General features: G+C 41.8%; 1 protein-coding gene across 1 annotated transcript in view; it reads right to left on the reverse strand.

Annotated features, from left to right (window-relative positions):
• ST8SIA1 (ST8 alpha-N-acetyl-neuraminide alpha-2,8-sialyltransferase 1) overlaps positions 1 to 24,284 on the reverse strand; it is a 145,066-nt gene extending 120,782 nt beyond the window's left edge. The window contains exon 1 of the mRNA XM_032432651.1: positions 23,421 to 24,284. Within this exon, the coding sequence (XP_032288542.1) occupies positions 23,421 to 23,656 (236 nt within the window). The 5' untranslated portion in view covers positions 23,657 to 24,284. The remainder of the gene's footprint in view (positions 1 to 23,420) is intronic.
• Positions 24,285 to 25,368: the final 1,084 nt, after the last annotated feature.

Here is a 25,368-nt window from a genome sequence, read left to right on the forward strand (position 1 = left end):
TTAGGGCAAACAAATAAACCAATTCAGGAAGCCCCTTGCCTCCAAAAAATAAACCCTCTCATAGAAAGGCAATGATGAAATCTACTGTTCTTAAAGTCAGACATCCAATCATACCTTGCTTCCAATCACCATAATGGTATATCTAGATGCTTATTATATCAACCGCAGATTTCCACCGAAGCTACTAAGACAGGATACATTTTGGGATGAAATTTGGTGACTAGATTTAGAGGATCCATAAACAATAAGCAGGGGAAGGAAGGGAGAGAGAAAGAGACAGAGAAGGAAGGGGGGTGGAAGAGGAAAGGGAAGGGAAGGAAAGGGAGGGGAGAGGAGGGGAGGAAAAGAAGAATAAACAGAGAAAATAGATGAGTGTGAGCCCTGAAGCCAGAAACTCCTGAGTTTGCATTCTGGCTCAGCCACTCCCTAATTCTCTAAGCTCCACTTTTCTTCATGTCAGTAACTTGCCCAAATCACAGAGCTAAAAACTGATGAGAAGTTAAGATTCAACAGAAGACAGACAGAGAATAGGAAGACAAAAGAAATCCAGCATTGAATTCATTGAAGAAATGCTGAAAGCATGCCCATTAAAGAACATAAGACACAAGAAGTAAATATTAGGAAAGAGAACAGATTACCATTATGTATAAGATACATAAATATAGAAGTGCATATCTGGAAAACCCAAGAGGATAAACTAAAAAACAAAGCAAAACAAAAAAAAACTACACTAAGAAACTTAAATAAGGTGGCTTCCCATAAATAAATAATAACTTTCCTATATATAAACAATAATCACAGAAATAATTATGAAAACAAGATACTTCTTGGTAAAAAAAAAAAATAGCATCAAAAACAAAATATCTAGGAGTAATCTCAATAAGAACTGAGCAAAATCTAAAAGAAAAAAACTATATACTCTGCTTAGGGAAATAAAACAAGGATTAAATATACAAGTAAACATATATTACTCTTGGATAGAAAGTTTCAATTTTAAAATAATGTATCAATGAATGAAATTCAAATAAAAATATCAACAGAAATCATCTGAACTTGAAAAGCAATCTCAATTGTACCTAGGAGAAAAATATGAAAGAATGACAAAGAAAATTCTGGCAAAAAAAACAATAACTGGCCTTATGAGATATTAAAATATACTGTAAAGCTACAGTAATTGATACAGTATGGCTGTAGAATAGAATTAATCAGATAAAGCTATGGAAGAAAAGTGGGACTTCCAAAATAGACCCACACAGATAGGATTATCTAGCATGGGTAAACTTGGTATGTCAAATGAGTGGAAGGAGGTAAGATTTTTGTTTTTGCTGTTGGGTAATTATGCTAGAAGATACAGGGAAAATACTGGATATCTCTCCCTCATTATACTAAAATAAATCATAGATAGGTCAGAAATTTTAATGTAAAAATATTAAATCATAAATATACTAGATGAAAATATCTTGGGCTGCAGGAATCATGACACAAAGGTTCAAAAGCCATAAAAGAAAAAACTGATGAAGTTGATTGTTAATTATTTTTAAAGTCTTCACAAAAAAAAATTATAAACATAAACATAAGACAAAAGACAAACTGGGAAAAGTATGTGCCACAGATACGGCAAAGAGCCACAGTCCTTTAACAAAGGACACTTTGGGTATCAAAAAGGAAGAGATGAACAACTCAAGAAGAAAATAGGCAAAAGACCTAGAAGTGCCCTTCATAGGAGAGGAAATCTTCAGGAATAATAGTAATAAAAAAATGTAAAATGAAGCTCAGTCTCATTAATTAAGATTACAATTTTTCACCTATATATTAGCAAAAGATTTATTTTATTTTATTTATTTGACAGAGACAGATAGCGAGAGCAGGAACACAAGCAGGGGGAGTGGGAGAAGGAGAAGCAGGCTTCCTGCCTAGCAGGGAGCCCTATGCGGGGCTCGATCCCAGCACCCTGGGATCATGACCTGAGCTGAAGGCAGACGCTTAACGACTGAGCCACCCAGGCACTCCAGCAAAACATTTTTTTAAGATTTTATTTATTTATTTGAGAGAGTGAGAGACAGCATGAGAGCAGGGTGGGGGCACAGAGAGAAGTAGACTCCCCGTTGAGCAAGGAGCCAGACCCAACCCAGGGCTCGATCCCAGGACCCTGGGATCACAACCTGAGCCAAAGGCAGATGCTTAACGGACTGAGCCACCCAGGCGCCCTAGCAAAACATTTTAAGGTTAATTATATTCCGTATTGGAACAGCCAACAGGCTCTTGGTCACAAAAAAGATGACTTCAATTGGAAGACAATTCATAAATATCAATTTTAAAATTCAATGTCTTATTTCATGACCCTGAAATTTTCCCTTTAAGAAGCTATCCTGTAGAGATAATTACAGAAGCAGAAAAATGTATTCCAGGATGTTTGTTAAGCCATTTCTCATTTTAAAAAATAAAGAAAAGAAAGATACTATGGTCAACCCTAAAATGCAATTTCATATTCTCTCCATCTTTTTTAAAAAATAAGATAATGTTGCTTTGTGCCACACATACTAAATGAGGTATCCACTAACCCATATGTTGTGGGTAGCAAAAAGAAGATGCTGTCAAAAATGATTTTTATATGATTTGATTATTACTTAATAAATACATCAGTTATCCATTACTATATAACAAATTACTCCAAAATTCAGCAGCTTCAAACAATAAAGATTTATTTTCTAACACAGTTTCTGAGGGTCAGGAGTGTCTTAGCTAGATGAGCTCAGGGTCTCTCGTGAACTTGCAGTCAGGCTATCGGCTGGGAGCTGCAGTCAACTAAAGCTGGAGGGTCTACTTCTCAGTTCATTCATGTGGCTCTTGGTGGCCTTGGTTCCTTGCTGGCTGTTGACCAAACACCTCAGTTTCTTACCACATGTTCCTCACCAGTGCCTTACCACAGCTCCAAATTGCCTGAGTGTCCTCACAACATGGGAGCTGGCTTCTCCCAGAACAAGCGACCCAATAGAGAAAGAGAGCACGCAAAACGGAAGCCACCGTCTTTATAAATCTAATCTCAGAACTGCCATACCATCAGTTCTGCAGTATTCCATTCAATTCTAGAAGTAAGTCACTAAATCTAGCCCACACTCAAAAGGAGGGGATGACACATGAATACCAGGAGGTGGGGATCATTAGGAGCCATATTAGAAGCTATCACTATGTGTAATATATGTATATGGAGTGTAGTTAGATGTTTCTATAGATTTAAATTTTTAAAAACTCATATACAGTAGGGGAATTATATATCCTGGTTAGTCTGAAATAGTCCTAGTTTACACCTACTATCCTGGAATAATGATAGTATCAAAACATTAACACTGTTTACCTCTAGGGAAAGAGACTGAGAAGACTTTTATGCTTGCTTAATATACACCTGTATAAAGTTTTAATGTTTACAATAAAAATGCATTACCTTATAAATAATTTTCAAAAGACAGAAATTGCACTTCTAACAGAAATTAGACCTCTGGGGCGCCTGGGTGGCTCAGTCGTTAAGCGTCTGCCTTTGGCTCAGGTCATGATCCCATCGGGCTCCCTGCTCAGCGGGAAGCCTGCTTCTCCCTCTCACACTCCCCCTGCTTGTGTTGCCTCTCTCGCTGTCTCTCTCTCTGTCAAAAAATAAATAAAATCTTAAAAAAAAAAAAAGAAATTAGACGTCTAGATAATCCTTCAGAATAACTCAAAATATTGTCACACAGATTCAATTTCAGAGACAGTGACTGAGTTCGAAAGAAGTTTCTGGGGATTTCCACAATGGAGAGAAGACAAAGAATAACTTCCTTTTTTAGGTAACACAGAAAAAGTCTCCAAACAGTGGCTGTTCCACTCCTGTTTCTCACAGTTGTATAGGTTTTAGTCTCCCTGACCATGGCATAGTTTGTATGATTTCTTGGCATCCACCTCACAGATATAAATGGAAATAACCAAGTGGGCTATGACAGCAAGATAGGAGAGCCCAAAAAACCTCTAAAATTAAGCCACTGGGATGAATCAGAGATGCCAGGCAGAAAGAAGGAAAGAGACAGCTTGCCCAAGGCTTGAGCACACTGCTTTATTTGCAGGATCATTGAGGAGTAAATAGTAAAAGTGGTCTTGGATATTAACAATAGTCAAATACAACAAGAATTAATTCACTTTCATAGACTGAAATTTTTCCATTTGAGATTCTTTCCTTTGTAATAAGACACTACAGTATAAGGAGGCATCAGGATTTAACTTGAAGCCCTGAATGTCAATGTTGATCTTACTGCAAAGGAACAGTCTGGCACAATAAGGGGCCCTAGAACCCTAACGCCCATGAGCCCTAGAGCCAGAAAGACCATTTCCTAACTGCATAATTTTGAGTGAGATCCTAAAGCTCCTTTTGCTTCAGTTTCTCCATCAATAAAATAGGACTGTCTTAGTCTTTTCAACAAATAGTGTTAAAACAACTGGACATCCCCATGCAAAAAAAAAAAAAAAAATTATTAATCTAGACACAGACCTTATACCTTCACAAAATTAACTCAAAATGGATCACAGAGCTAAATGTAAAATGCAGAACTATGAAACTCCTAAATGATAACATAGGAGAAAACCTAAATGACCTTGGGTATGGCAATATTTGAGATACAACACCAAAGGCACAATCTAAGAAAGAAATAATTGCTAAATTGGACTCCATTAAGATTTAAAACTTTCGCTCTGTGAAAGACAATGTCAAGAGAACAAGAAGACAAGCCACAGACTGGGAGAAAATATCTGCAAAGACACAGCTGATAAAGAATTATTTTTCAAAATACACAAGAAACACTTAAAATTCAATAATAAGAGGGCACCTGGGTGGCTCAGTCGTTAAGCGTCTGCCTTCGGCTCAGGTCATGATCCCAGGGTCCTGGGATCAAGCCCCACATCAGGCTCCCTGCTCCGCGGGAAGCCTGCTTCTCCCTCTCCCACTCCCCCTGCTTGTGTTCCTGCTCTCACTGTCTCTCTCTCTGTCAAATAAATAAATAAAATCTTTAAAAAAAAAAAAAATTCAATAATAAGAAAACAAACAATCCAATTTAAAAATGGGCCCCCCACCAAACAACAACAACGACAAAAAAACAAAATACCAAACTCATACATACAGAGAACAGACTGGTGGTTGCCAGAAGTAAGGGGTACGCAAAATGGATGGAAATGATCAAAAGGTACAGAATTCCAATCATAAAATAAGTAAGTGCTCGGGATGTAATGTGACTGTAGTTCATAATACTGCATTGTATATTTAAAGTTGCTAAAAGAGTAAATCTTAAAGGTTTTTATCACAAGTAAAAAAAGAATTGTGATTATGTGGTGACAGATGTTAAGTGGACTTACTATAGTGATCACTTTGCAATATACACAAATATTAAATCATTATGTTGTACATCTGAAAATTATATAACATTATATGCTAATTACATCTTGATTTTTTTTTAATGGTCTGAAGACCTTAAGACACCTCACCAGATGGCAAATAAACATGTGAAAGATGCTCCACATCATTTGTCATCAGGGAAATGCAAATTAAAACAACAATAAGATACCACTACATACCCATTAGAGTGGCCAGAATCAAGAACAATGACAACACCAAATGCTCGCTAAGATGTGGAGCAACAGGAACTCTCATTCATTGCTGGTGGGAATGCAAAATGGTATAGCCACTTTGGAAGACAGTTTGGCAGTTGCTTACAAAATTAAACATACTGTTATCATACAATCCACAATCATACTCCTTGGTATTTACCTGAAGGAGTTTATTCAGCTATATATTCACTTAGCTAGGCATCCACCTCTTTAACATTTATTGAGTCGGTATGCTAATGCCTTAAATCTGTGAGGCCAAACTGTTTGTGGTTTTTTATAACTCATAACTGCCAAACTTTGGAAGCAACCAAGACATCCTTCAGTAGGTGAATGGATAAAAAAAACTGTGGTACATACAATGGAATATTATTCAGCGTCAAAAAGAAGTGAGTTATCAAGCCATGAAGACATAGAGGAAACATAAATGCTTATTTCTAAGAGAAAAAAAGCCAATTTGAAAAGGCTACATACTATATGATTCCAACTATATGGCATTCTGGAAAAGGCAAAACTATGGAAACACTAAAAAATCAGCCCAGCATTGAGGGAGAAAGGAGGGATGAATAGGTGGATCACAGTGGATTCTCAGGGCAATGCAACCACTTTGTATGTTACTATAATGATAGATACGTGTCATTACACATTTGTCCAAACGCTTAGAATGAACAACGCCAAGGCTGAAAAGATGAACTATAGACTTTGGGTGATTATAATGTGTCAATGTAGGTTCATCAATTGAGGCAGCATTCTGGGGAAGGTGTTGATAATTGGGGTGGCTATGTAAATATGCAGCTGGGGGTATACGGGAAATCCCTGAACTTTCCTCATAATTTTGCTGTGAACCTAAAACTGCTCTAGAAAAATTAGGTCTAAAAAAAAAAGAAGACCCAACTTGCTCCTGGGGGCTTTTAAGAAGGAAAGGATTCATGAGCCAAGAAATGAGGGTAGCCTCTAGAAGCTGAGGCCAGCCTTCAATTAGCAGCCAGCCAGGAAATGGCCACCTCCACCATACAACCACAAGGAAGTGAATTCTGCCAACAACCCAGATGAGGAAGGAAATGGATCCTCTTCTAGAGCCTCCAGAAAGGACTGCAGCTTGTTGATACTTTGATTTTAACCCACTGGGACTCATGTTAAACTTCTATCCTACAAAAGGATAAAATAGTAAATTTGTGTGATTGGGGGGGGCAGATTATCTTATAGGGCTGTTATCATGACGTTAACATACATGAAGTATTTAAAAGAGGGTCTGACACATAGTAAGCACTCTTTAAATGCTAGCTGTCAGCACCACCTACAATCTAAATGGCCTTAAAGAAATAATTACTCACAGCCTGATTCTTTGTAAAATAAGGATAATAATACCTCCCTCACAGAGTATTTGTGAATGCCAAATGATAACACTGTGTAAAGTCCTTAAAATAGTGCCTAGCATATGGCAGATAAAAAATAAATAACAACTATGCTACTAAAAATATCATTATTGCTTAAAAAATCGAGCTGATTTTATTTTTTTACGAAGATTTTATTTATTTATTTGACAGAGAGACACAGTGAGAGAAGGAAGACAAGCAGGGGGAGTGGGAGAGGGAGAAGCAGGCTTCCTGCCAAGCAGGGAGCCTGATGTGGGGCTTGATCCCAGGACCCTGGGACCATGACCTGAGCTGAAGGCAGACGCTTAACGACTGAGCCACCCAGGCGCCCCAGAAATGGAGCTGATTTTAAAACCAAGAGTTTTTAAAACCAAGATGGACTGCTATTTTGCACATGAAAGCATCTAGCATAGTACTTGCACATAATTGGTGCTCAATAAATGTTCATTAAACATGAACTTAAGTTTCCATAGATTATCTCTACTCTAAAAGCCCAAAGGGAATTTTTTTAGACTGCTTAAAAGTTATAAATCCTGAAATTTGATACTTTAGGAGCAATCTTCCAGTTTCTTTATTGGTTCTTTCCTCTTGTAACAGGATGTTCAGTGGGATTTTATGCTGGAATCATGGTTTACATCCAAATCTGGAGACACTGCTGCTAAGTACCCTTCACTGACTTGAGAGGGCTACTGGATATATGGCCAGACCCCTAGCAGAGTTTGGGGGGGTGATCTGGATCCAGCCCCACCACACAACCACCCCCCAACCCTGGTCAACATAAAGGGAAATTAGGAGTGAGAGGAACCTGTTCAGGAGTGGCCCTGCTTCCCTTTCCTGAAGAGGAGGGAGCACTCAAGAAAATCAAGACTGGGAGTGCCTGCCCAAAGGGATAACATTCCCCAGCTGGAGTCTGCTTAGCCAGCATACTTGGCAGTCTGCCCCCAAGCTTCCTGAGCAGAAAGAAAAGGAAATGAGGAAGAACTGGCAGCAGAAGAGTGACTCTAAATGGCATGGTGACAATTGGAGACATTTGTGGTAAGCCCCCAAAACAGGGGGCTGGGGGTTCTTCAACGCCTTGTTTGTTTTTTTGTTTTAAGATTTTATTTATTTATTTGAGAGAGAGCACAAGCAGGGGAGAGAGGCAGAGGGAAAGGGAGAAGCAGACTCCCCACCGAGCAGGGAGCCCAATGTGGGGCTTGATCCCAGGACCCTGATATCATGAACTGAGCTGAAGGCAGACGCTTACCCAACTGAGCCACCCAGGTGCCCCACTGAATGTTTTGTTTGTGATAAGAAACCTTGATCACCTGTTCAGTATGAAAGTGAACTGACCCACTGAGCATTTCCCGATTTCTGGGGCCCACAGGGATCGTTTAAGAAACAGTATGACTGAATTTTGTGACAGTACAAAAACGTACCCAGGAAATAAATGTAACAAAATATGAGGTTTTTCTCTCTTATCTGGGAGTTATGGTCAGAAGCCAGAATTAAGACCAACATGTGCTAATTACCCTATTTTTTAGGTTCAGAAAGCGGCCAGAAGTTGGAGCCAACCGCCTCCCCACAGGTCCTCTAAGTAGTACTAGACTGTGAAGCAGTCCTCTCGCCACACAGCTGATTCACATGGAGTAGGACCAGGGGAAAGGCACAGACTTGGGAGTGCCATGTTTTTTCATGAGGCTATTGCCTCATGTAGAGCAAGTGCCTTCTCTCCCTGCCAACAAAGGAAGAAGAAGGGTGGGGGATGTTCAAATAGAATCACTTGTAAAGACAATGAGGGTCTTCAATAAAGAGAAACAGGCATGTTATGCTTGGGCTGTTTGCGGCACTGGCCCTGCGCTGGCTCTGCGCTATCTCCTGTGAAAATTAACCAAGGAAAACCTCACTACGATGGGAGTCAGGAGGCCAGAAGGGGGAGCCCTCACACCGTACCACTCTACCTCAAGAATTATCAATTATATACACCCCCCCGCCCAGAAGAACCAACAAGGAAGAATCATCAATTACAGTTCCCAACAAGAAAAGATGTACATTGCATCTCTTACAAGAAATCAACTACCCCTGCAACTCAGCCAATGGGAAACCATCATCACCCTGAACTTTTGCCTTCCTTCAATGGACTTTCCTTTAGAACAACCCTTCTCAACTTCCTCCTTCTTCATAAAATAACGTTCCTCTCCTTTGTTGGCCTAGCCTATGGTTTTAGCCAACCGTTGCTTTTTCCAAATTGCAATTTTCCACTATCCCCAAATAAACCCATTTTTGCTAGTAAAATAACTTTTATTTTTAAGGGCAATGCTGGAAAGAAGAAACAGAAATGGAAAGAGACGGGGAGGCGGTGGGCTGTAAAAAATCCCTTCAGGGTGGCAAGAATGGGGAGCTGTCTGTGGATGGAGCACTTACTGGTATTCCACCTATGAAGGCTGCCCACCACGTGAAGGAACCAGACCAGTTTGCCTTAGAAGAGGTGGGCAGCCTGTTAGGATTCACCTGAGAAGCCACAATCATTAACAGAGAAAAAGGACTGTGAATGTCCTCCCTACCCAATGGGGAAGAGGTAGCTCCCAGAGGGGGGTGGAGTAGGGCTCTACCTCAGAAAAGGCCCTTCACACTTCCACTACATGCTCCTGGAGGTTCAGGTAGAGCCAAAGCAGGCAGGAAGGGTAGCCACAGGAGTTTTCATTGTGCTTTAAAATAAACTAAAACTGAGGGCCTCCTGGTGGCACAGTTGGTTGAACCCCCAACTCTGGGTTTCAGCTCAGGTTGTGATCTCAGGGTCATGACATTAAGCTCCACATGGGGCTCTGTACTCAACGTTGAGTCTGAGATTTTCTCTCCCTCTCCCTCTGCCCCTCCTGCTCATGTTCTCTCTCTCACTCTCTAAAATAAATAAACCTTTAAAGAATTAATTAAAATAAACAAAACTGAGCTAAGCACCAGAATAGACTGTCCCAATAATCAAGATGGATAAAAATTGATAAAATTTGACCACATTGGCCCAAAGACCCATTAGAGCCAGCTAAGTGGGGCGGGGAGTGGGAGTCAGGAGTTAGGGCTACCATGGCATGGTATTGGAGCAATGATTAGGAAAAAATAAAATGACTGTGTTTTTACCCCAAATTGAGACTCCTTAAACCACAGCATTCTATTTCCAGCCCCTCCCCCTTCTGTCAAACTCCCTCTCCTTTATTATGGCAGGGTGGCTAGGTTAAGTCAAGATCAGTTGCATACAGGGGCACCCAGATGGCTCAGTCGGTTAAGCGACTGTCTTCGGCTCAGGTCATGACCCTGGAGTCGTGGGATCGAGTCCCGAATCAGGCTCCCTGCTCAGCAAGGCGTCTGCTTCTCCCTCTGACCCTACCTCCTCTCGTGCTCTCTCTCTCAAATAGATAAATAAAATCTGTAAAAAAAAAAAAAAAAATCTTTAAAAAGGATCAGTTGCAAACAAAGTAAACAATCCCCATCCAAGCCAGCCTGCTTCTAGCTCTCTTTCATTCTACCAGTAATTGGGCTTTGCTTTCCCCCATGGACTCGTATCTTTTAGCAATGTTTTAAAGGGCTTTTTCCTCTCTTAGTATTTCACATGTTGCATAGGTTAACCAGAATCAAAAGATGTCATACCACTAAACTATACAAAGCCCTCTGGCCTCACAATCACTACGCAGGCCAGAAACAGAGTGGACCAGAGGAAGGATTTTGGCCCAAACACAGACACAGCTAAATTCTGAAAGTGAAGTTAAACTTGGGCTTGTTTTTCCTCCATAAAAAGGAGTTGAGAGATTATTTTGGAGAATATCGCTCTTCTTACAATGTATGCTGTGTGCTTATCCGTTCTACGAGGGGAAGGCCCATGTCTTCTTGGCTAGCTACTTGATTCTCAGCACCTAATAGGAGTACCTGGCACACAGAAGGCTCTGAATAGTTATTTGTTGAAAAAAGGAACGAGTGAAGGAGTGAACAAATGAATTGGTAGTGAATATTAATAGCACGGAGTCTCAATATTAGGTAATAAATGAAACTACCCCTGAAAGGTATTCAGACAGCTATGTACAGGCCTTGCAGAAAATGTAATGTTTTCATTCATAAAACAAGTACTTGTTAGACGGTCAGTAAGACTATGAGGGAGGATCAGAGGCAGACAAATATAAACAAGACTCAACGTCTGACCCTAAAGCACCAAAGCAACAGTACGTATAGCTGCTTCAAACAGGTGCAAAGGAGGAGAATAACACAGGATAGAGATGATTTAGTCCAGTATCAACACAACCAATCACCAACACTCAACTTCCAAAAAACCAACCTAACAAAATATCATCATGGGATTTTTGTGCCTTTCTACTGTTCGCTCACCCTCTGCACAGGTGGATATGATCTGTTCTAGTTTCAAGCCCAAGATTTCCAATTTTACTTTTTTTTCAAAGATTTTATTCATCCATTTGAGAGAGAGAGAGCGCACAAGCAGCGGGGTGGGGCAGAGGGAGAAGCAGACTCCCCGCTGAGCCCAGAGCCAACACGGGGCTTAAACCCAGAACCCTGAGACCTTGACCTGAGCTGAAGGCAGATGCTCAACTGACTGAGCCACCCAAGCATCCCCCCCCAAGACTTCCAATTTTAGTATATAGGAAAGTGACTCTTAAAATAAGTCATAACATACAATTGTTTTATTTTTTTTATTTAAGACATTAATCATTTTCCTTGAAATCTCTACCTTGTCATGAGGAGAAAGTAAACTTTCTTTTTAAATTACAGTTTTTAATTGCTTCAATCCTAGAAAATAGTACAAATGGTCCTGTAAAGGCATTTCTTTTTAAACAAGAATGAAACACTGAGCTAGTTATCATCTGTTCTGTAATGAAGAGAATAATCATGACAGACAAAGGCACATCTTCCAGGGCACTAAATAAATTCCTCATAGAGAGGTCGCCACAGTGCTCAGTGAGGGGACTGCTACTGTACACATCCCGTTGTATGGGAATTTTTCCTAGATGCTTCCACCTCTTGAAAATTCCCGAAGGAGAATTTCATCATTTAATGTTAACAATCATTATATGTTTTCTATTTACGCAATCACTTTCCACACTGAAATGGAGGAAAACTCAAATCTGCCCTTAGCCAAAGCTGAAGATATTCTATGAACAAGCAAAGAAGCCAGTTATAAGAATTGATGGTAGGGGGGAAAAAAACTGCCAAGAAACTACTTTTAGAAATTTATGCTAAGAAAATAAACAGATGAAATGTTTAAGATGTATACACAAAGATGTTAATCACAGCATTATTTACAAAGGTGAGAAACTGCCACAACATGAATATCTAATAATAGTGGATTAGTTAAATAAATCATTAACTATTCTAACAAAGGAAAATCTTACAGCCATTAAAAAGGGCTGAGGTATACAAATGGCCAAAAGACACATGAAAAATTGCTCAACATCACTCAGCATCAGGGAAATACAAATCAAAACCACAATGAGATACCACCTCACACCAGTCAGAATGCCTAAAATTAACAACTCAAGAAACAATAAATGTTGGTGAGGATGTGGAGAAAGGGGAACCCTCTTACACTGTTAGTGGGAATGCGAGTTGGTATAGCCACTTTGGAAAACAGTGTGAAGGTTCCTCAAGACGTTAAAAATAGAGCTATCCTATGACCCAGCGATTGCACTACTAGGTATTTAACCCAAAGATACAGTGCAGTAAAAAGAAGGGGCACCTGCACCCCAATGTTTATAGAAGCAATGTCCACAATAGCCAAACTGTGTAAGGAGCCAAGATGCCCTTCAATGGATAAAGAAGATGTGGTCCATATATACAATGGAATATTACTCAGCCATCAGAAAGGATGAATACCCACCATTTGCATCGACATGGATGGCAGTGGAAGGGATTATTCTAAGTGAAATAAGTCAGAGAAAGACACATACTATATGATTTCACTCATATATGGAATTTAAGAAACAAAACAGATGAACATAGGGGAAGGGAAGGAAAAAATAAAATAAGATGAAAATAGAGACAGAGGCAAACCATAAGAGACACTTAACTCTAGGAAACAAACTGAGGGTTGCTGGAGGGGAGATGGATGGGGGGAAGGGGTAACTGGGTGATGGGCATTAAGGAGGGCACTTGATGTAATGAGCACTGGGTGTTATATGCAACTGATGAATTACTAAACTTCTACCCCTGAAACTAATAACACAGTATATGTTAACTACATTGAATTTAAATAATTAAAAAAAATAAAAAGGGATGATGTAGATCTACATATATTGTTATTAAAAATTTTACAATATACTGTCAAATTCATTATATTTTTGTTTTATAAACACACACAGAGGAAGCACTAAATGTTCTGGAAAACCATATACCAAAATATTAGCAATGTTTGTCTCTAGGTGATTAAATGTCAATTACTTTCACAAAGTGCTGCTCTTATCACTTAAAAGCCAACTTTGAGAAAGCAGAACTCTTTAAAGAGGCTTTTGATTTCCCGTGCTCAGTATTTACCAAATATATGAAGAAATATTTAAAAAAAAAATCTAACATGCAAATATGATATCCTTTATAAGGATCCTTTGGAAGAAAGTAATTTGTTCCAAATTGGTAACATTTAAAAAATTTACAGTAAATAACATTTTTCCAAAATGAAAATCATAAAGCTATTTTATCACAAGCTTGGCAGTTAAAAATTATTTAATTATATGAGAAAATGTTAAAGCTATAACACTGAGTGGATAAAAGAATATAAAACTAAATATACAAATATACAATTTAGTAATACACATATGCAAACAAATACGCACAAAAGAAACAGTGTTCACAATGAAGTACTTCTGAGGGACGGAATTATGAGTGGTTTTTTTCTCCTTTTTACTACATTTAAATTTTTCCTACAGTGTCTATTACTTCCAAAATCAGACAAATAATGAACACTATAGATTTTTTTAAATAAGTACAGGGGACATAAAATCATGCATATATTTGTTGTATCAATAACTGAAACAAGCAATTTGTTCCCCAAAAGCCCGTTCTCATTATACTCACTTGGAAATCTCTGGTAGTGTACTCTGTTACTTAAGCCCTGAATAGTAGAGAATGTGTAACTCTGAATTCACTTCAGCTTCCTCCTGGCACCTAATTAAAAGAGTGACACAGCTCCTCTGGTCTTGGCTGCTTCCCTCTCATGCAATGCCATAGCGAGAAGACAGTCCAACAGAGAGGGAGAAAATCAATCACTTTGAAACTCCGCATAATTATCTGGAACAGACCAACTGTAGCCCTTGGAACACTACATTACTCAATTTCTTACTAACTTAACTAATGACACTAGACCAGACTGTAAATTTTATAAAATCAGGAACCATGTCTTAACTTTCACTGCTGTATCCCAGCCCGTACCTGGTGCACAACAGGCATTTAGTAAATGCGGATGAACGAATAGGTGATTTATGACTGGGCTCTGTTCTCTTCCTTAAAATTCTACTGGCCATTTTACAGCATCCTTAGTACTAACACTATGGAAGAAGAGAGTGTGTCATAAGGTCACATTTCATTAGATATTCCATTACTGAAAGTACAAGTAATAGGCATCAGATGTGTCCCAGGAAGCGGCTTTTCTCATCATTATGGCTTAATAATCAGCAATAATTCAACACCTAATCCTCTTAAGGTAAGTACTGCCACCCACAGCTAAGGCTCAGAGAGGCCAGGAAAATTTTTCAAGGTCACAAAGTTAATAAATGACAGAACCAGGATCAAAACCTGATTCTCTGGGGCCCCAAAATCTAGACTCTTTCTAGGTGGGAACAAGCATCCTGTCATCTCACCAGCTAGGTGAGGATGGCTATGGATTCTACAATAATTATTTCAATTATCATCACAAGCCTATAAAGTGGGTTAGCATATATACCATTTTTTGGATAACAAAACAGAGGAACAGAGAGGCTAAGCAGCTTGCCCAAGGTCACACAACTCCCAAGAGATCCAAAGTGGAATGAAAAGCTAAAAAGTACTATATTTTACTAGAAATCTATCAACTCCCTCAAAGAAATTGCATTAATTATACATAGTCAGCATCACTTCCAAGATGATTTATAACTGTGATGAGAAAAACAACTTTTAAGAAAAAAAAACTTGTTTTTCTGAGTTGCTACCTAAACATTTTACAGTGTGATAACCCTGCTCACACACACAGTCTGGACATTTAAATAAGAACTTAAGTTTAGGATTCCTGCCATAAGTTCCTGCTTTACTTTTCCCGGGGAACCTTTTAAAATAACCGCTTACAGTCAAGCCCGAGAAATGTTAGTGACCTCTCCTCCAACCACCTTAAAAGTAATAGGTGCTTGCTACCCTGCTCTGGATCTCCTGCTCATTTATGACCTAGGCCAGAGGCTGCCGTTCCTCCAGCTCATTGCACCCCCTCAATTCTAGGATCTGATAAATCTTGTGACTCTACTTCCTTTGTGGGGGTTTATTGAAAACCGCATCCTCAATCAAAATGACCCCATATGGGTTTCCCTTCCCCAAAGCGGGAGCTCAGATGCTGAGGGGACTACCTGCTCCCCCCACCCACCCCACCACCACCACCATCCCACCTCCACATGAGTGGCTTGTACCTTCTCATTCAATGGGTTATACTCTGTATGTTCTTAATTCACCAGCTCTGGCTTCCTAACACAACTTTGTCAACAGACAAACTGGCCATACTCTACACTAATATATAAAATTATTCGATTGATCCAACTAGCTCCTTATATTCTTCTCTCCAAAATGAAGACTAACAGACATCCAAGTTGCAAAAAACAACCTCAATTTGCAAGGCAGAGGACAAAAGCACAAATGTATCTAAATATTTAAAAGTTACAATCAAATCAACAAACAGATAAAAAATATATTCCGACCTCCTATCCCTTTCCCTGAACAAATATACCTGCATAACAAACTGGGATGCCAGTTCAAATTTAGGCTTCTCAAACTCCAGGAAGTTTGATACTGGAACAGGGCGACACAGGGAGGGCACCCCCACGTGTCCATGTGAACCCCCAGTCCCATATCCAAGTTCTTTCCACAGCCTCCGGCTCCCACAAAGAGCTGTTCCTTGGCCATCCCTTGGCCAAGAAGTGCACACAGCAATGGGAGAAGCCACCCTGAGGATGGGGGGTGGGGGGAAACTACCCACACAAGCAGGCAGGCTGTGGAAGTGGGCCTGGGTCATTTGGGCAGGGAATTCCAGGGTCTACAAAGGCCCCAGTGATGCCTTGTCCCTTTGCAAAGAGCTGAGACCAAAGGTGGAACAGAGGGAGGCCCCCCTGGCTCCTTTTGCCAGGGTCGAAGTGGTGCACTGGTGAGAACCCTAGCCAACTCTCACACAAGCTTTCAATAAAGATAGCTGCTTAAAGTAAATTTCCCAAAATGCATCCCCTCTTGCTACCTTTCTTTAACCAAGACCTGGCCATCTACCAAAGTATAATTCATCCACTCCTCTTCCAGTAGTCAAAGCATTTACGGTTTGTAGTTTCCAGATTTAGCTCTCCATTGCATATTTTCTGGGATTTTAAAAAATCCTGTCAATCGGGTTGGTTTTGTTTCTCTAAAGCAGTGATTCTCCAAGAGGGGCAATTTTGCCCCCCAGGAGACATTTTGCTAAATCTGGAGACATATCTATTTGTTTCATTTAGTAGACAGAGGCCATGGATGTTGCTAAATATTCTACAATGTACAGACAGCCATCCACAACAAAGAATTTTCCAGCCCAAAATGTTAGTAGTGCTGAGAGGAAAAACTCTGCTTTAGAGTAAGAACTCCTTCAAAATAGAGAGGATGTCATTTCCTCCTTTGATGCCCACATGGCCAAGCAGAATATTGGACCTCATTAAGTATTTGTTGACTGACTGATTAGCTATCTGGTCCCACACCTTGCTGAAACGTTCATTCACACAGTAACTCAACAAAAATTACTGTGCCAGTAATCGCACTCAGCTCTGGGAATGCAAATATTAATGAGCCAGCAGAAAAGGCAGACAAATAAACTAATACTTTTAATATAGCACCATGAAAAATGCACCTGTCACTACCAGATATTTGTATTTGTATATTTATCTATTTATTATGTCTCCCCTCATTAGCCCATAAACTTCAAGAAAGTAAATTTTAAGTTAACTGCTATAATTCTAGCGTCTTCTATGGTAATAGTGGTAGACACAGAGTAGTAAATGTTTTTTGATAATTACAGAAATGCAGTAATATGCACAAGGCAATAAAAAAAAGAGAGAGGAGAAGCTTCTAACACAGCCTGGGAAGGAAGAAAGGAGTTAAGGGAGGCTACCTTGAAGAGAGGTAACATGGATTAAGCACTAATTATATGCCAGAAGCATTTTTCAACACATTATCTATTCTAATGCTCAGAACAATCCTACAAGACGCCACATTAAAAAAAAAAAAGCCACATTTACAGATGAGGAAACGGACAGTGAAGGCTGACTTGCTCAAGAACACAGCAAATGGAAGAATCAGAATTTTAGCACAACTAACTTTGGGACCTTTGCTCTTAACCAGTAAATGCACCGTCAAGAGATGAGTAAGAATTGGCCAGGTGAAGGGCAAGAAGTTGTGGCCTTGAAGGAAAGACATTCCAGGCAGAGGGAATGACAAGCAAAACCAACACAGCCTGGCTTGTTTCAGCAACTAGAACCCTCACCACTACTACTATACCTAAAGAGGAATGCTGATGAAAGATGACGTTGGAGAAGGATTCATGGCCAGATCTTAAGGGATAGAGGCAGCAGTGCCTCATTTATCTAAGATTATCAGGGAACGAGCATAAGGCTTAGTTAGAGTCAAATAGCTCTGGGTTGGAAACGTGACCATCATTTCGTTAATGGATCTCTCTGAATCTCCATTTCCTCATCCATAAAACAAAGAACATACAAATATCTACTTTGTAAAGTAGCTATGAGAACAAAAGATAAGAAAAAGAGGCACTGAGAATCAGGCCTGGTATATTTTATGTGTCCAATTGGTGTTAATGATTTATTCTTGCTATTGTGGTTATTGCTAATGAAGTTTTTTCACATTTGTAAATCCACAACATAATCGAAGCTTATTTTCTTAAGCACCAAAATGTATTAAACTCTCTTTTTCCTAAACTACTTTTAAAGTGAATTCCATAAATCTCCACCTTAACAAACATAGGCCTTACATCCCATATACACAGAGTGCTGCACCTGCCTCCCTCCCCTCCCCCTCCCCCCAGGGCCCTTCTGCGGCCACCAGGGCAGCTGTGCAAATATCTGAAGCTTCTGGGATCCACAGATTCAAAAATATGGACAGAAACGAAGGCACATAAAGCTAGAAATGCTTAGAGTAGTATTTCATTCAGAATTTGGGAAAGGAAGGAGGAACATCGTGGCTTAGAGTAATGGCTAGCACCCAGTGAATATACAGAATTTTCAGAGCACTTGCGTGTGTCATCCTCTATCCCCCAGTCCACCAGTAACGGTGAGGTGCCAACTCTGCTGACAGCTGACACACAGCCCGTGCCCTTGGATACTTCCTTGATGTTTGTTCATTTTTCACAAACCGCACCTCAAGCCCATTCAGAGATGGTGACCTGGCCTCCGTCTACCTCCCAGTCTACCTTCTTACTACATTCTCTGTGGGAAAATTAATACCTTTCCATACGGGAAGCACATCAAGAATTTCCACATCTCCCTGCTTTGGCCTTTGCTGTTCTCCCTGCCTAGAATATCCTTCTGCCCTCACCTCTTACTACCACCCAATTTTACCATCCTTTAAGGATTAGTGCAAACACCACCTCCTGTCTGATTTCCCTCCTTCCAGCAGAATTAAAAGCCATGTTCTGTGAACTTCCCCAGCACTTTGCTCATGTTTCTCTTGTTATAACGACCATGCATTGAACAGAAGTATATGGCAAGCATCGTTCTAGGTGCTTTCAATATGCCACTATGTAACTTGCACCGCGAACTTGTAAGAAATTACTACACACCCCATTTTACAAATGGGCAGACTGAAGCTCTGAGGGTTGAACTTACCAATGATCATACAACCAGAAAGGGATACAGCTGGGATTCCAACCATGCTCTGACAGCTCCCGAGTCCATCAGTTTTACTCTCTGCTATGCTGCCTCTCTTTGATGGCCCTATGTCCAGCTGGTTAGTTAACTATACACACATATGCCCATCCCTGGGATTACAGCAAATCCCATGATGGCAGGGACCTGGGCATGTTCCTCTCTACAAATGTGGATGATAATGTATCCACTTATACAAGGTTGTTAGGAGAATTAAATGAGACAGTACATGTAAAGCACTTAGCATAGTGTCATGCACATTATAAGCTCCTAATAATTTGTCAGCTTTGTTGTTGTTACTGTTGTCATTATTACTATGTCTGACACCAGGGATAAAGTCTTGAGCATAAATTGTGAGCTGAAGTTTCTTTCAGAGAAGCAAATGAAGTGGCTGAGGCCCTGATGGAAGAGACAAATGCCACTTTGGTTCAGCATTTCCCCACACTGCTTGACTACTCGTTCAGAAGCAACAAGAGTTGCACAGAAACTCTCCAATATTTCTATGATACGGTCAATTGATTCCTTATCTTTCTGTTGCCATGTGGATGTTACGAAAACCTCCTCTCTAGTTCAAAACTCTTGCAGCTCTGTGACTTTCTTGCTGCCTTCTCCTATGAGATTTGTCAAGGTTCCCCCCTGAGAAGTCATACTTAAGGTCTGACCCAAGAGAAGAAAATCACAAAAGTAAATGAAAGCACAGAGGGCAAAATGTAATCTGAAATTCTAATGCTTATACACATAACAAAACACTTTCCTTCGTCCTCATAGCATTTAACGGTACTTTAAATCATCCTATTGCTTTACTCATTTGTTTTTGTCAGTCACCCCCCAGTAGGAGGTAAGTTGTCTCAGAGAAAGCAATCTGTCCATCCTGTTCCCTGCTATCTCCCAGGGCCTAACTCATATCTGGTGTATAACAGTCATTCATTAAATATTGGTCAATTAACTGATTGCAATTATATATATATGTGTATATATGAATATGTGTATAAATTTACACATATACATGACATCACTCCATAGTTTATGAATGTGCATTTATCTCCACACATAAGTGCATATTGTATATTTGTGTACATATATTTCTATTTGTGCAGAAGATATATTTTTTTAAAAGATTTTATTTATTTATTTGACAGAGACACAGCAAGAGAGGGAACACAAGCAGGGGGAGTGGGAGAGGGAGAAGCAGGCTTCCCGCAGAGCGGGGAGCCCGATGCGGGGCTCGATCCCAGGACCCTGGGATCATGACCTGAGCCGAAGGCAGACGCTTAACAACTGAGCCACCCAGGCGCTCCTGTGCAGAAGATATTTTAGACTGGAAAACACAGCCACCGGTTTGCAAAAGTTATGCCTTCTTAACATAATAAAGGCCTCTGGCTGACCTGTCTAATATTTTAAAAACATACACTATTACCCACAAACTAAAAATCCACATTTAAAACAACAGATTTTATTATAGATGCAGAATACAAAAATTTTTTTGACTTAACAAAGCATGATACTTTTATCTTTTAAAACTCATCCCTGGGGCGCCTGGGTGGCTCAGTTGTTGAGCATCTGCCTTCGGCTGGGGTCATGATCCCAGGGTCCTGGGATTGAGCCCCACATCTCTCTACTCAGCGGGAAGCCTGCTTCTCCCTCTCCCACTCCCCCTGCTTGTATTCCCTCTCTCGCTGTGTCTCTGTCAAATAAATGAATAAAATCTTAAAAAAAAAAAAAAGAACTCGCTCTCTTAAAAAAAAAAAAAATAAAAATAAATAAAACTCCTCATCCCTATTTATTAGGTTCAATGTAAAGAAGCTGGGGGGTGGGGGTAGTATATTGACCTGTAATGTTTCTCTGCATATTTGGCAGGCAAAATGTTCCAAATTCTTATGGGCTGGCCAGAAGTCCTTATTTAAGTTGTAACATATACAGAAAATTATAATTCATGACAATTATAATAACACCATTGACTGGGTAAATGTGCCAAACACTTGGCATCATTTTTTTTATTTAAACCTATACCAACCCTGCAAGGTAAATGTTATTATCCCTGTGAAAAGAGGAAAAAATGAAACAAGACAAAACAGAGAGGGAGACAAACCATAAGAGACTCTTAATCTTAGGAAACAAACTGAGTATTGCTGGAGGGGAAAAGGGTGGAGGGATGGGACAACTGGGTGATGGACACTGGGGAGGGTATGTGTTGTAATGAGCACTGGGTATTATAAGACTGGGTAATATAAGACTTATATAAGACTGATGAAGCACAGACCTGCACCCCTGAAACAAATAATATATGTTAATTAATTGAATTTAAATAAAATATATGAAAACTAAGACTCAAAGACATAGAGTGGATTGCCAAAGATACTCTGTTCCTTATCTATCTAGTCACGGCACACACAGCCTAGAAATTCTACTAGTCTAGAATTCTACTCCAAAGCCCAAATTCTTTTCAACAAGCAATGGTGCATCTTACACACTTTTACAGACACTAACTTTGAGGGATATGTGTTTAGGCAGTTTTTTATACTGTGTGGATTTTAATTAGTAATTCTCTGCACATAGAGACTAGACCAAATGACAGCCACACTGAAGATTACTCCAGGCTACAGACAGCAAGGGACAAATGTTGTCTCAGAAATGATCAGTTTGTGTTTCTCAGAATATGAAGCATTTTCCACTTGATTATGTCCTGCAAAAGAAATTTATGCTCTAAAAGAGCTTCCTTATTCTTCCTCCTATACCAAAAATGGACTCTTTCACTGCAAATCAATGGGAAGTTCTTAACTCATTTCCTTATATTACTTGGGATAAAAGTGCTTTCTGTCTTTAGAGAAAAGAATTGCTGGATGCTATGCCGTTGGGGTGCTTTTGAGTCCAACAATCAATACTGTGAAGGCGAGAGAAAATTAGCCCTTACATACTTTTAAGGGGTGTAGGGTTATTTTTAACTTAATGATAGCTGAATTCTAAAGAAAAAGAGAAGGAAAGTCTTCCCTCCCAGTTCAAAGAATTCATCTGCCTTCCCCTGAAAGAATTGGCTATTATCTCTTTGACCTTCTTTCCAGGAGCAGGCCCGACCATGGAGGAGAAGGAAACCATCTGTTTAAAAAGTTTTTGGTAATTCATCGATGTTTCTGAACATTTGTAACCAACAGTAGTGAAAATGTTTAAGTTGGCTCTCAGCTGCCCATCTATACTGCTTGCAAAGATCCTAGGCAGAGCAAAGGAAAGCACTCCCCACCTAGACCACTACAATCTCAGGAAGAGCCAACTGCAGCATCTTTGGCCCCAGGGCCTGAAGGGGAAAGGGGCATCTGGCCCTTGTGGAGGCCCCTGTGTGTCCCCCTCAACATGCCCAGGGAAGTGAGGAAGGAGAATTACCTTCCCTCCCAATCTAACTACACAAACCCTGCTGCCAAGAACTTATTTTTAGACACTTGAGCTGAAATTCACAGAAAGGAAGGAAAATTACAACCTCTGAGCCCCAGCATTCTAATTTCCAACCTGGCTTGAGTTTTTTGTTTGTTTTCTGATTTCAAGTATCTACCTAAAGCCCATCTCCCATCCTCCAGAAGGCCTCTACAGTCTAAGCCCCCCCACCAAAAAAGCTGGGAGCTGTAGAGCTTTGTGTGATGAAAATTTCAGCTCCCACACTTCAAAGGGACATGTCATGACCTCGGGGAAGTAACTCCTCCTTCTGAAGACCCAGTTTGTGGTTGGTAAGGTGGGAATAATAATATCTGTTACTGGAAAAGTTGTTGAGTCTTCAATAAAAATCACACAGTACCCGGCTCTTAGTAGGCGATCAGTAAGTGCTTTGTGTTTTGTCATGGGCACACTGCACAAAGCAGAAGGATCCTGGATAGGTGTCCATGTTTTTCCTGCCCAAGATTTGCCCATCACTCCCTCATTAGTGATTTATGTTACCTACCACTCACCTAACCTCAGGAAGATGCCTCTTACCTTCTTCTAGTTCTCTATAGCTTCAAACATCTGCAGAGCCCAAGAGATAAATTCTCATTAAGTGCAAAGGACAAAGTTCGCCTGGATTCTCCTTCCCACCAGTTACCGACGAATCATTGACTATAACTTAGGCTGGGGAAGAAATGCTTACAGGCTTTATGTGGGCAAAGCAGGTGTCTGCACATGTCTTGGTGTAAGGGGTGGGGAAGGACCCCAGATAAAGTCTTCAGGTTTAGAAATGGCAAAGAAAGGGAGTAGGACAAGAAGTACTGGATGAAAGAGATGCCTCTGCAAGGCCGTCCTAGCCAGTGACCCTGTCCTCGGCGCACGGGGAGTAAAGGACACGAGCTGGGAGGAGCCGCGAGGGGAGGAGTACCTGAAGACTCTCGCCGCCGTCTGGTTCCTTCTCCACGCCGTGCCCTGTTGCAGCACCCCTTGTACGATCTCCTTCTCGTTGGGCAGCCGGTAGACCGGGAAGATGTAGAGCCAACAGAGGACCACGACGCAAAGGGCACTGGCTCCCACCGGTAGCCGGGTCCGCGGGAACTTCCACGCTAGTACTGCCATGGCCCCTCTGGACGTGTGTCGCCGGGCCCGTCTGCAGGGGCTCATCGCAGCCCCGGGGTCCCGGGGGGCGGCCTCAGCACAGCGTCAGGCAAAGCGGCAGCGGAGGGTCCCCCCACCGCCGGCCCCCCATGCACACACACCTTTCGTTTTCTTGTTGGCACTCGCACGCACGTTTTTTCAGCCCCCACGGCCCCAAAGGTCAGCGCAAGGATTTTTTTAAATGCAACTTTTTCAAGGGTTTCTTTCTAGGGGAAGTGGCCGGGGGGCAAGTCACGAGCTCTGGTCATGGTCTCTTCCCCTGCAGAAGGCGGGCGCTGGGGTCTCCGAGAGCGCAGAGAGCGGCCGCGGTGAGTCGCTCCCGCCGGTTCTGCAGCATCACTGTCGCCCTCGGCGCGGGTCCGGGGAGAGGCTCGGCTCCCTCCCAGACAACTGGTCCGCGGCGTCCCCTTCTGAGAGATGCTCCTGCGCCCTTCGCCGCCTCTCCCCGCCTCCTGCGCTGCTGCACCGCCAAGCACCCCCCAGACGCGCTCTCCGCGACGCACCAAGTCCTTGGAAATTTCCACGGCAGCCCGGGACCGCTATCCTGCCCCGGGCTTCTCCGCCTTGCCCGCCAGGACCCTCGCTCCCCACCCCTCCCGAAGAAGAAAAGAACTCGCTCTCATCAGTTAATTCAGCGGCGCGCCGCAGCCTTCCGCTGCGCCCCGGACTTCGCAGACAAATGCCCGGGGATTGGTGGAAATCAAGGTCTCCCCCGCCCTCCCCCACCCGCAAATTTGCCTCCTTCGACCCGTTCAGATCCGCGACGCTCGCCTGGAGCGCGCGCCTCTCCTCCCGCCCTTGTTCTCTGGAGATAGAGGCAAACAATAAAAAATAACCTCCCACCCCCAATGTATGTATATATTTGAGTGTGGCAGAGACTGGCTGATAACCTGACCCTTCCACACGCAGCCGGCACGCCGGGGCTGTCACCCTGCCGCCGTCACCCTCATCTCTCTATAACTGGTTGGTTATTAACCCGCAGTGAGGCGCGAGGAGGCCGGCAGAGATTTATTCCTTCCTGGGCCCCCAGCCCCATTACCCGATCCTGGAGCCGCGGCTCCAGCCGACACTCGTGCGCGCGTGCGCGCACACACACACTCAGATACACTCCAATGCTCACGGACCCGCACGCGCGCGCACGACGAGGTGCGTGCACACCGGGATCCTCAGCCTCGACTCCGCCCTGCATCGAAAGGCGCTGCTGCATCCAGATGTGCAGCCAGCTGGTGCCCAAGCTCGCAGACCTCGGGGACGATAATGCCTTGGAGGGGAGTTCACCTCCTCCGCCTTTTAGATTAAAGGGCCGTTTGTTCTTAGACCTCTTCTTCGCCCCACCCACAAGCTAATCCCAACCCCGACCCTGGAAAAGCGCCACCAGCCTGTACCCGCGGAGCCGAGGGACCCACAGTTAGCCATTTCTCTTCGCCCCGGCGGTCGACGCATAGCTCGGGTACCTCCTAGCGGTTGTCTAATCCATTTGCTTAAGCATCTCATCAAGCAGAAAGTGCAGGGACAAAGAAACCCAGCAGCCTACTAACCGGGTCAGCTTAGTCATCACGAAACCAAAATCCAGGGCCATAGCTCCATTTGCTCAGCTGACCAGGCTGCAGCGCCCCAGCGCAATCTCTGCTGACTGCTAAGAGGCCTGGTATCTTTCTCCAGCATCTTTCTCCACTGAGAGGTGAAACTTGAGAAGTTGCTGGAAAGTTATTTACCAA

Source organism: Phoca vitulina, unplaced genomic scaffold (assembly GCF_004348235.1).
Source record: "Phoca vitulina isolate PV1807 unplaced genomic scaffold, GSC_HSeal_1.0 scaffold49, whole genome shotgun sequence".
In the NCBI taxonomy this organism is placed as follows: domain Eukaryota; kingdom Metazoa; phylum Chordata; class Mammalia; order Carnivora; family Phocidae; genus Phoca; species Phoca vitulina.